This window comes from Rattus rattus, chromosome 6, assembly GCF_011064425.1.
Source record: "Rattus rattus isolate New Zealand chromosome 6, Rrattus_CSIRO_v1, whole genome shotgun sequence".
NCBI lineage: Eukaryota > Metazoa > Chordata > Mammalia > Rodentia > Muridae > Rattus > Rattus rattus.
In genome coordinates, this window is record NC_046159.1 from 156561658 (window position 1) to 156574549 (window position 12892).

General features: G+C 47.3%; 1 protein-coding gene across 4 annotated transcripts in view; it reads left to right on the forward strand.

Annotated features, from left to right (window-relative positions):
• Positions 1-12892, forward strand: part of Dpp6 (dipeptidyl peptidase like 6) — an 877415-nt gene that overhangs the window by 838502 nt on the left and 26021 nt on the right. For all 4 annotated transcript variants that reach the window (XM_032907169.1, XM_032907171.1, XM_032907168.1 and 1 more), the window contains exon 17: positions 10156-10203. In XM_032907169.1, the coding sequence (XP_032763060.1) occupies positions 10156-10203 (48 nt within the window). The remainder of the gene's footprint in view (positions 1-10155; positions 10204-12892) is intronic.

Consider the following 12892-nt stretch of genomic DNA (forward strand, 5'->3'; position numbering starts at 1 on the left):
GGGACTTGTAGAGAAATATGATTGTGTGTTTTTAGCCTCAGAATGGATGAAAGTATACAGTAGCAAGAAGACAGGCTAAGGAGGAGTGGAATGAAGCCCAGCCTCTCCCTCTGCCTCCATTGTCCCTCCAACTGAGGATTTCTCCTTCTTTACTTTTGTGTATTGTGTGAAGTATGTGTGTGTGTGTGTGTGTGTGTCTGTGTGTGTATATGTGTGAATGGTATGTGTGTGTGTATATGTGTTGGGGTGTGGGTGGTGTGTGTGTCTGTGTGTGTGTGTATGTGACTGGTGGGTGTGCATGTGTGTATATGTTGGGATGGGTGTGAATGGTGTGTGTGTGTGTGTGTGTGAATGGTGTATGTACAGAGGTGAGAGTAATGGTTTGTGTGTGTGTGTGTAGAGGTGGGTGTGAGTATGTGTGTGAATGGTGTGTGTATGTGTGTGTGTGTGAATTGTGTGTGTATGGTATATGTGTGTATATGTGTGTGTGATGTGTGTGTGGCTGCTGAGTGTATGTGTGTGTGGATGGTGTGTGTGTGTGTGTGAATGGTATGGGGGTGGTCTATGTGTGTGTATGTGTGTGTCAATGGTGTGTGTGATGGTATATTGTGTGTATGGATGGTATGTTTGTGTGTGTGAATGGTGTATGTGTGTGTATGTGAATGGTGTGTGTGAATAGTATGTGTATGTGTGTGAATGGCATGTATATGTGTGTGGATGGTGTGTGTGTGTGGATGGTGTGTGTATGTATGTGTGGATGGGGTGTGTGTATGTGTATGTGTGTGAATGGTGTGTGTATGTATGTGTGTGTGGATGGTGTGTGTGTAAGTGTGTGTGTGTGGATGTGTGTGTATAAGTGTGTGTGTGGATGGTGTGTGTGAAAGTGTGTGTGTGTGGATGTGTGTGTATAAGTGTGTGTGTGGATGGTGTGTGTGTGTAAGTATGTGTGTGTGGATGGTCTGTGTGTGTATGTGTGTGTGGATGGTGTGTGTGTATATGGTGTGTGTGGATGGTGTGTGTATAGATGGTGTGTGTGTGTGTGTGTGTATAATGTGTGTGTGAAAGGTGTGTGTGTAAGTACACATGCACCGAGTGTACCCAGTTTTGGCACCCAATTCCTCCCACAGTCACTCTCTCTCTACCTTACGTATTGAGGCAGGGTCAGAGCTCGCTGCTTCGGCTCCCTTAGCTATCAGCTGACTCCAGGGATCTCCTGACTCTGCCTGCTGAGAGCCAGGATTGCAGGTGATCTGCCACTGCTGCCCCAGCACTTCATACACAGCTGTGCTGAGGTGTCTCCCCAGACTCTGGCCTCCTCCTCCCCCCCATCAGGCTTGCCCATTGCTGTAGCCAGTTTGTATTTTAGAGGGAGATTCCCAACGTGGAATTGGCCTTCGGCCAGAGCTGTGTGACACTGAGAAGATACCGTTGAGCACACATCGCAGCTTCATTAGTAACCCCCTCGTTGTGAGAGATGGGCTTAGGGTATGTTATAGGCTTCCTCCAAAATTGTTTGCATACAATGTTTTTACCAAATTCTTTCACCTCTTAGGGACGCAATAACACAGGTCTGGTCAAAGGACCAATTTGGGAGTCTTCTACTTGGTCATTATTTCTTAGGAGGAAATCTTTATTTGAATGTTTTCCTAAATGTCTACCAATTTTCAGAAGCCTACCGTGGTGATTTAAATGAAAATATCCCCCATTATCGCAGGCGTTTGAGCACGTGGTCCCCAGTAGGTGGCGCTGTTGGTTAGGTTTACAAGGTACAACCTTTACAGCTGGAGTGCCTCATGTCATCAGATCAGGCCTTGAAGTCCTGCCCTGGGCGGCAGATCTGATGCCCTCTTCTGGTATGGGTCTCTCTCTCTCTCTCTCTCTCTCTCTCTCTCTCTCTCTCTCTCTCTCTCTCTCTGTAATCTTTACTTAAGGTGTGCACGTTCTGCTTCCTGTGGCTTATGATGTGAGCTCGCCTCGCCATCATGAGGGACTCTCACCCCTCTGGAACCATTAGCCCAAATAAAATCTTCTATAAATGGCCTTGGTTGTGGTGCTTGTATCACAGCAACGGAAAAGTAATGAATGTGCCTCCTACTCACCACGGAGTGGAGAAGTGGGCACTGACATAATCCACAGACAGCAAAGAGTGTAGCCCGCTGATCTTCTGCAAGGAAGTTCAATGGCACTGTGGCCTAGATAGCCACAGAATGAGGGAACCTGACCACTCTGGGAGGAGTGACCTCAGGCCATGTTATGGCCTACATATAGATATGTCACTCCCTCCTGGGTTAAAAAGCTTGGCTCCTAAGAGGTGATTGGACTATGGTGGCTCTGATATCAGCAATGGAATTCCTATTAATGGGTCTCCATGGAGGGAGATCTGCTTAGGAAAAGTGGGTCACTGGAGGGCCTGGAAGGGTAGGCCCTGTCCCTGGTCTCTCTGGTCTCCTGTTCTGCCTTTTCCTCTCCTCCTCTTTCCCTTTTTTTCTCCCACTCTTTCCCTCTCTCCCTCTCTTTCTCTTATCTACCATGGGGTAAGCTCTACCACACGTTCCCCACCGAGGCCTCGGCATGACCCAGGAACAATGGAACCAATGAACTGTGGGCTGAAACCACAACCCACAATAAACCTTCCTCCCTGAGTGGTTTCCTCCAGTGTTTTATTACAGCAACAAGAAGTGATGAGCATAGGGCTGGAGAGATGGCTCAGTGGTTAAGAGCACTGACTGCTCTTCCAGAGGTCCTGAGTTCAAATCCCAGCGACCACATGGTGGCTCACAACCATCTGTAATGGGATCTGGTGCCCTTTTTCTGGTGTGTCTGAAGACAGCTACAGTGTACTCATATACATAAAACAAGTAAATAAATAATTTAAAGAGTGATGAATATGGGTCAGGAGTCTGCAGGGGATGGAGAGGACCAGGTTGTAATCTATAGACATAGAAGGGAGGCCTTTAAATGTCATCTGTGTCTCCTTAATACAGTTTTAATTGTAGTTGACTTGACCAGCCTAGGAAGCATACTACAGAATGACAATGGCCCTGCTATGACATGGGTCAGTGATTGGTGGCAGTTAGTGAGATTTGGGGGTACAGAACCACCATGACCTAAATTAAAAACAGGGCACAGAAAACAGTCTTTCATACATTTCATTGGCCCAATTTAAAGTTTGTACCTTGATATGTCATGGCCAAGATGGCAGTTAGCAGACCATTTGTTCATGCTAATTTGTTCAGCAGACTTTACATGGGCATTGCCCAGTGGCCTTCTGGGGTGGGAAGTAGAAGAGGCATAGAACTGTGCCTGCGGTGGGGGTGGGGCTCAGTGCATGTGTCCTTTTGTTTATGTGATGTGGATATCACTTTTGAAAGTTACAGCTCAGCCTAGGTATTTACACACACACACACACACACACACACACACACACACACACACACACACACACATGTGCTGGCAGTACTTAAGAAGAACACAAGAGAAATACCCACAGCCAGGGGACAAAGAGCTAACTTCCGAGGTGGCAGTAAATTAGCAACAGTGCCGTTGAAATGAGACTAACGATAACAAGCACATGAAGTCCACAAGGCATATGACCCTGACATGTGCTATATAACGGTACAGAAGGCACATTTTTCTATTGATCTTCAGAGATACAACACAGTTCTAGTATCCTCTGCCTGTGCTGCATGACGGACCTCTTGAGTGTACTTCTCTTGTCTGTCTAGGGGAAACTTTGTATCCTTTGACCAGCATTTCCTCCCACGCTCCCAACCCCTTGTTCACCAACATTCTCCTCCTCTGCGTCTCTGAGAATGTGCTCATCTTCCTGTGTGTCTTATTTTCCTGAGCGTAATGTCCTAGCGGTGCGTCCAAGCCATCATGAATTACAGGAGTTTTAGGGAATAAACCGTGCTCCCATGGGACTATGCTGTTTTCTTTGCTCAATTCTTTAGTGATGGCCACTTGGTCTCTCGGTGGTGTCTTGACTTATGTTGACAATGCTTCCATGATACAAGGATGCAAGTCTCTTTTCAGCTTTCTGACTGGGTGTCCTTAGTGTGCACACCCAGTAGTAGGATACATGGGCCTGCTGACTGTTTTCTTTGTAAGCTTGAATGCGTGCTGGTGCTGTCTTTCACGGTCACTGTACTAATTTACAGTCTCACCCACAGTATACTAGAGCTCTCTCTCCACATCCTCCACAGTGTGCTATCTGTGATTGCACCAATCTAGAAGGTGTGAGATGGTGTCTCGTTGTGGTTTTAATTAGATTTCCACAATCAATTATTTTTTTTAGTATTTTTTATGAAATAAAAAATCTGTCTGTCTTCTTTCAAGATATACTCCTGTGAGGACTAGAGAGATGGCTCAGCAGTTAAGAGCGCCCGCTCCCCTTCCAGAGGACCTGAGTTCAGTTCTGAGCACCTATGTCTCCAGCTCACAGCCTCCTGTAACTCCAGCTCCAGGGGATCGATACCTTCTTCTGGCCTCTGCTCACAATCCCCACACATACACATAAAAATAAAATATTTAGGAAGAAAGAGAGAAAGGAGGGAAGGAAAGGAAAGGAAAAGATAGGAAGGAAGGAAACAAGGAAGCAAGGAAGGAAGGAAGGAAGTCCTATGCCAAGGCTTGGAGGGTCATTTTTTTTCTATTCAAATCTTTTTTTTAATTGGATATTTTTTATTTACATTTCAAATGTTATCCCCTTTCCCAGTTTTCCGTTCATAACCCCCTATCCCACCCTCCATCCCCCTTCTATGAGGACGTTCGCTCACCCACCCACCCCACCCCTTCCTGCCTCCCCCCCCTGACATTCCCCTACACTGGGTGGGGGGGGGGGTCCAGCCTTGGCAGAACCAAGGGCTTCTGGGAGTCATTTTCAAAATGTTTTTAACATATCTGTATGATGTATGCACCCACATATGAAGGTCAGACATCAGTGTTTGGTATTTGCCTTGATTGTTTTCACCTTAATCTTTTCAAACAAGGTCTCCAGAGAAGCTGGCGCCTCATCAATTAGCTCGCCCTCAAGTCTCCAGGACATCACTGCACACGGCCCACAGTGCTGGGGTTAGAGGCACTGCCCCCACAACCAGGTTTTAATGGGTCTTGGCAATCCGCACTCAGGTCCTCATGCTTGCACAGCCAATGCTACCCAGCGAGCATCTCTCCAGCCCTTCCCTGTGTTTCCACTGAGAGTTTTGTGCCAATTGAGGATACACAGGAAACCCCAAATCCATCTGTTGTCTCATGTTTTAAGCAAGGAGGGCAAGCCCAGTTCGCTATTAAGATTCAGTGGCATTTACAGGCATATATGCACGTATTTTTGTGTTATTAAGATTCAGTGGCATTTACAGGCATATATGCACGTATTTTTGTGTTATTAAGATTCAGTGGCGGGCTGGAGAGATGGCTCAGTGGTTAAGAGCCCCGACTGCTCTCCCAGAGGTCCTGAGTTCAATTCCCAGCAACCACATGGTGGCTCACAACCATCTGTAAAGAGATCTGATGCCCTCGTCTGGTGTATCTGAAGACAGTTACAGTGGACTTATATATAATAAATGAATAAATCTTTAAAAAAAAAGATTCAGTGGCATTTACAGGCATATATGCATGTATTTTTGTGTTATTTTTATCTGTGCATTTAACACATTGGGCTGCAGAGATGGCTGTATGGTTAAGAGCACTTGCTGTTCTTCCAGAGGCCCTGAGTCCGGTTCCCAGTACCCACACCAGGCAGCATCTGTAACTCCAGCTCCGGGGATCTGACGCCCCTGGCCTTCCTGGGCACCTGCATGCATGTGCACACACTAACATACAGACAAACATGCCTACTTATAAGTAAAATAAAAAATAAAGCTGGGGTTCGTGGCACACATTGTTAATCCTAGCACTTGGGAGGCAGGGACAGGAGGATCTCTGTGAACCTGAGATCAGCCTGGTCTACATAGCAAGTTCCAAGATAGCCAGGACTACCTCAAGAGATCCTGTCTTTGAACCCCTAGTGAACTAGACTGTTGGGGAGAGGGCAGCAATGGGGGGAGGGTTGGGAGGGGAACACCCATAAGGAAGGGGAGGGGGGAGGGGGATGTTTGCCCGGAAACCGGGAAAGGGAATAACACTCGAAATGTATATAAGAAATACCCAAGTTAATAATAAAAAAAAAAAAAAAAAAAATAGAATAAATGAAGCAGAAAATAAATATAAAAAAAAAGAGATCCTGTCTTAATAAAACAAAAAATAATAATAATAATAATAATAATAATAATAATAATAACAATAATAATGGAAAGTTGACTCCACAGTTAAGAACATTGGTTGCTCTTCCAGAGGACCCAGGTTCAATTCCCAGCACCTACATGAAGTCTCAAAACTTTCTGTAACTCCAGTTCCAGAGGACACAAAGGCCTCTTCTGGCGTCTGAGGGCATGGCATGTACATTGTGCAAAGGTATATGAGCAAGCAAAAACTCCATAAACATACAGAAAAAAATTTTAACTTAAAAACTATGTATATATATATCATACATATCATATGCATGTCCATAGCATAATAAACCCAGTGTGATGGCCCATCCCCCAGATTCTCAGGAGAATCTTTTGCAATTTCAAGGCCAGCCTGGCCTACAAAGCTATTCCCAAGATAGCCAGGGCTAACTATATAGTGAGACCCAGTCTCGAAAACAGGTATAATAAATCTTTAAAAATATTTGCTTAAATATTTTCATACTTTATAACATGTTTATAAGAGGAGATATGAAGCTTTTCTAGTTCCAGGTTCATCATGGAGTTTTCATGTTTGGTGGTGGATAACTGCATAAAGTAAACCTGATAGTGAACGTGTAAAATCCCATGTGAAGCTCTTTAGCTTTGCGTCAAATGGCTGCTCTAATGGTCTAGAAGTTTGTACAGTCGTGCAGAGTTTGGGTCTCCTTAATTTTGCATGTAATTTTTTATTTGCAACCTTTTTGTTTATATGTAAATGCAACATTTACATGTAAATGTGACAGATACACACGAGGGTATTCTAGAAGGTTCTAGGCTATTTCTGGGGGAGGGATGAACAGGTCCTTAGCTGCCACTCAGTCCCCCTCCTTACTATTTAAATTTCTGTTTAGAGACATGTATTAAAAGTCGCCGTTTTAGAAAATGACACCTTGTCCAAGCTCTGTGACTTTCTCGCTGCATAAATGAGACAAAAGACTTAAAGCTTTCTCTACCGCTGTTCTCGTCTGAGAAGCGTCTGAAGTGCTGTGAAGATTGGAGTTGAAATTATTCATAGGAAAGAGTTACCAGGGTGCCGCTTACATGGTAGGCACTGAATAAATAATAATTGTTTTCATTATTAATAAGAGCGTGGGGCGTGCTATGTTTGCAGATGTTCTCTCTGTGCGTGGCTAACTCTTTATCTCTCAACGGCTGCCTTGCTCTCCGAATGGGCTCTGCAGGAAGGGATCTTGGAAGCACACAGTGTGCCTCAATGTCGAACCCGGCAGTCAGTGCTTACCTGCCTGTCAGGGGACAGACTCGTGTTCCAGCAGCTTCTTTCTTTTAGGTAGGTGGTGCCAGAGTTAGTGAATAGAAGCACTGGTTACCTAGCTACATGTCAGTTTTCGTCAAACAACAAATCATTTTTATCAGCACCACAGGGACGTACGTATCTGTAGTGAAAAAGCCATCATCGCTTCTCTGAAATTCACAGGCAACCAAGATGCCTTCGTTTTTTTCTGACCTGCCCGTCTCTGATTGGATAAGGAAGAGGCACAGCACAGGAGTGGGTAGAGAAGGGTCCCAGGAATTAAGAACAGCCATGTGGAAATTGGTCTGGAGGTTCCAGGACTGCAGTCAGCTGTGCAGGTCCTAGAAGGAATCACAGGGAGAACACTGCAGGCACCTATGTTTGTCAGAGCGCTCCATAGTGGCTGAGGCAGCCAAGGTGCCTACTGGTGAGTGGGTAAAGAGAATGTAGCATGCATAGGAGTGGGAAGCATCCTTCAGCCATTAAGAAGAAGGGAAGTCCATCACTTTCAAGGAATACGAAGACTGAGGTCATTAAGCGCTATAAGCCAGAACCAGAATGGCAAATACCACCAGTTTTGGCATATACAAAATCTAGGTTTTATTTATTTATTTATTTTTCTCTCTTACTTACTCTTTGACAGTTTTAAATTTATTTGCAACATGTCTTATAAACATATCAACCCCAACTCCACCTCCTACTTCTCCAAGACATCCCTAAGATATCCCCCTCCCACTCCTGGGTTGTTTTCATCTTTGTGTGCGTGTGGGCATGTGGGGGGAGGTCTGCACACGTGAGTACAGGTTTCTCAGCGTCATAGGCATCAGATCCCCCTGGAGCTAGGGTGACAGAGCCAGGGTGAGCTACCCATCTGGGAACCAAACTCAGACTCTCGGCAAAAGCAGTATACACTCGTAACAACCGAGCCATCTTTTCGGCATCCTTCTTGGGCCTGGACTGAAGAGTCAACTCTCCAGATGAGGTCTCTGAGCCACACTAGGACCCATGGGCAGACCCCTGGCCCTCCATGCCATGTAGACCCTGGAAGTAGGCAGAGCGTGCTGACAGAGACCCTGTGGATGCAAAGCCCCAACACTGTCGTTCCTAAATATGCATCCTATAACATTGATGTCACACACATGTACATGCACACGCGCGCGCGCCCACACACACACACACACACACACCCCAGGGGAGGGATGAGAACTAGCATGCCAGTAATGTCCAAGGCCGTGACATCACAGCCTGAATCCTGGCACCCTGTAAGAGAAGGCAAGCGAGTGAGTGAGTGATTGAGTGAAGGAGGGAGGGACTGACTGACTGACTGACTGACTGACCAGCCCTATGGTTGTGGGCGGGTGCATTTTCAGACTGGGTAGTTGAAGGCTTTCCACCAGAAAAGAGAAAGAGCGGCCATCTGATACCTGGGGCCAGGGAGAGCAACCAACCCCTGGGGACAGCTCAGCCTCCAGCAGGCACAAGAGTTGAGACAGCAGCAGAAGCAAGAGGGTATTGGAAATGGTCCCCAGACAGCAAGCTAAAAATACATCCACCTAACCTGGGTCCTGCTTTTGCTGCAGGCAGCAGAGCAGTGAACCATTGGGTGCCTCAGCCAGCTGCTGTCCTGGGAGCTGTCTCCTAACTCCTGCACCCTGAATAGCCCTGGAGCTGAGCAGCTGCCAGTCGAAGGGGCTTCGTGAACAGATTCACACGTTCAAAACCCATTCCCACGTCCTGGAGAGTTTAGGACAGCCTGGCAGGAAGTCAGAGACTATGGTGGCTTCCTTCCAATGTTCTGGTGGCCTGCTTTTTAAGCTTGAGACTTGAGTAATATATACAGATTCCAGGAAGGCATTGTGGGGCTGCAGCTCAGTCGTGGAAATGAGGTTACAGGCCTTTAACCCAAATTCAATATTTTGCAAACTAGTGGCTTATGCCATGTGGTGATCTGGAAATGTGTACAAGAGTGATCAGTGGTGTCAGTCAGAATCAAGTGTTTCCAGGTTCTTGGTGTCTTGTTCAAAGAATCCAAGAAGCAAACAGAAAGATGGAGTAGCCAAGCCTTGATTGAAATGCTAACATGCAAAGCAGGGACCGATTACACACCCTGAAGAGGACACCATCATAACATGAATTCTTTTCACTTTCCATTTTTACATGCACTTGTGTATATGAGTGTGTGTACACATGCATGTAGGGGCCTGGGGTCGGTGTCAATTGTTCCTCCTTCTCCACTGAAGCAGAGACTTTCATTCAAAGCCAGAGTGTGCTGTATTATTTATCTCCTCGTTCTGGGGACCCTTTGTGTCTCATCGGAGGCTGGAATCACAGGCAGGACACCAAGCCCACGGGACCTTCATGTGGACTCCAGGGATCCAATATCTGGTCCTCAGTTCTGTGTAGCAAAAGTATCTTCCATACCTGTCAAATACCCATGTAGCCACCATGTGTCCCATCAAGAGGATCCTGGTAATGCACCTAGATGTGACGTTAGAGAGCCACGTCTTCTGGCTGCATTAGCCTCAGGACCCAGACAAACCTCATGTCATAAGAAAAGATTAGTTTCTTCTTGCACTCTAACCTAATGACCTGTTTTGTTTTTTCTCCTGTGATTTCTCTGCTCTTCGGACCCAGGCCCTGGCGTACCCACTGTTACTGTGCACAATACCACGGATAAGAGAAGTAAGTGTTGTTCCTCTTAAATCTTTCTGAGCTTCAGGAATGAAAGCCAAGGTTTGTGAGGCAGTCTACCCCACCCCGGCTCAGGCCTCTGGGGGCCTGTACTGGCTAAATAAAATGGCCATAAGGACCAATGTGACCCAGTTGAAGCTCTGGGTCCCTGAAAATATCAGGATCCAGAACAGCCTGTGAGTGCTGAGGCTGGGTGGCCATTCCCTGGGTACCCCCCAGATCATGGCTGAAATCTTCTGGGTCAGCAGCCCATGACCTGCTGGATCTGAACGTTAGTCAGGAGGAGGCTTTGCTCTAGCCTCTTCTAAGGCCTGCTCTGAGAACAGGGCTTCATGGGTACTCAGAGGTTATCTGCCTGCAGGTCAGAGGGTCATGTCCATGATATGGAAGAATCATACTACAGGGTGATTAAGACAGGGTTACGTGGGCTAAACTATTAAGGTAAGGTTATTGCCAAAGAAGTAAGAGTCACCTGAAGATCGTTAGAGCCTTCGGGAAACCTGAGGGAGGGCCAGCATGGTGGCTATGACATAAGGGAGACGACGCAGCAAGGGCACAGAGGAGGTGGAGATCACTGAGAGTAGACAGTGGCAGGAACTCTTGCTGATGCTGTGGCCAAGCTAAGGAGATGGACATCAGTGTTAAGGATAAGGAGGTGGTCAGAAAGGCCAGGGGAATCAGAAGATTCTCACAAAACGGATCCAGCAGGAGGCTCACAGAGACTGCATGACATGAGTCAAAGACTGGCCAGGGCCCAAGGTCAAGGCCCAGGTAAAAAGAGCTTGAAAATCTGAGTCAAATAGGTCTTCCAGAGCACGTGACTTCCGGAATTTTCAACCTACAAAGGAACTTACAGGTTTTTACCAGACAGCACCCAGTGCAGGCTGCCACATGCACTGTGTTTGGGAAATCGGAATGCTAGATATGATGGATGATAAAGGAACTGTGCCCTTGGCCCCTGCTTTTCCCTGTCCCCAGGTGGCCCCATCTCTCCTCTGCCACCAAGAACCAGTTCTATATCCTGCCCTGAAATAAAATCAAACATACATGTAGCTTCAGGTCCAAACATTTGAAGCTGGGTAAAATAGATGCAGTTAAAGAGACAACACGTCAAATCGTGGGAGCAGTCTGCCAGGCCTGAGATGTATTTAGAGATTCAGAATTCCAGCATGAGTAGTAAAGCCAGAAGTAAATAGGGGATAAGATTCTTTAAATGCAAAGGAAGTTGATAGAATGTTCTCCCAGCATTCATGAAGCCCTGGGTTCAGTCCCCAGAACCACCTAAACTGGGTACGGTGGCACACACTCGTCACCCACACACTAGACAGGAGGAGCCATAGCTTAAATTTATCCTTGGCTACACAGCAAACTCAAGGGCAGGGGATTGAGGCCAGCCTGAACTCCATGAGGCCCTGTCTCAAAGAGAGAGATGGAGGGAGGGAGGGAGGGAGGGAGGGAGGGAGGGAGGGAGGGAGGGGAGGGAGGGAGGGAGGAGGGGGAGGAGGGAGGAGGAAGGAAAAGTTTGTACGTTCCTGTTAGCATGGATGGGAGCAAGAGCTGAGAGGTGGCCGCGATGCTTGTGGGAGTTGACAGTCTTTCTGCCCCAGCCCACACCAGGAGGGGTGGGTTTAGAGTGAAGAGATCCTGCCCCCAGGCCTCAGCTCCAGCCTTACCTGGGGTTGTTCAAAGAGTCTGGGAGGTTTCAAGTTCTGGAGGTTCTTCGGTCCATGTCCCCTGCAAGTCTCTGGTGTAACTGCTTGGTGTCACCATCTGCCAAGATGCTGCCCACCCCAACGGGCACACATCAGGGAAGAGACCTGGCTTTAGGGATGAGCTACAGCATCCAACACAAGTGGCCTCCGTGGGTTCAACAGCACAAGAAGCTGCTTCCGCTTAGCCCCTCCCTGATGTCATCACTTAAGATCAGGCCGCCGCCCTGAGTCTCTGAAGTGCCTTCCTTAAGAAAGCATGTGCAGGAGAAGGCCATGATGCTGCCGGCCTTTAATCCCATCCCAACCCAGGCAGAGGCCCGTGGATCTCTGAGAGTTCAAGGTCAACCTAACCTAATCTACATACTGAGTTCTAGAGCAGCCAGACCTACATAATAAAGAGACCTTGTCCCCTCCCCCTTCAAAAAACAAAAACAAAACAAAACCCCCGCTTGAAGCCAAGTGTGGTGGTGAATGAACATCTTTAATCCCAGCACTCAGGAGGCAGAGGCAGGCCTGGTCTACAGGAAGGGAGAGTCCCAGGACAACCAGAAATACAAGAGAAAGCTTATCTAGAAAATAAGAGAAGGGAGGAGAAAGAGAAGAGGAAGGGGGAGGGGGAGAAGGAAGAGGAGAATGAGGAGAGGAAGAGAATGAGGGAGGGGAAGGGGAGAGGAGGAGAGGGGGAAGAGAATGAGGAAGGGGAGGGGAGGAGGGGGAGGAGGAGGAAGGGAATGAGGAAGGGAGGGGTCGAAAGAAGGGGGAGGAGGGAGAGGAGGAGGAAGGGAATGAGGAAGGGGGAGAGAAGGAGGAAACACTGTTGCTTGTATTAAGTATTGCTGAAATGTTGAACGGGAAGAGGGTGAGAAAGAGGAGAATGAGGAGGGGGAGACGAAGAGGAGGGAGAGAGAAGAGGAGGAAGAGAATGAGGAAGGGAGGGGCGGGAGAAGGGGGAGGAGGAGGAAGCAGTG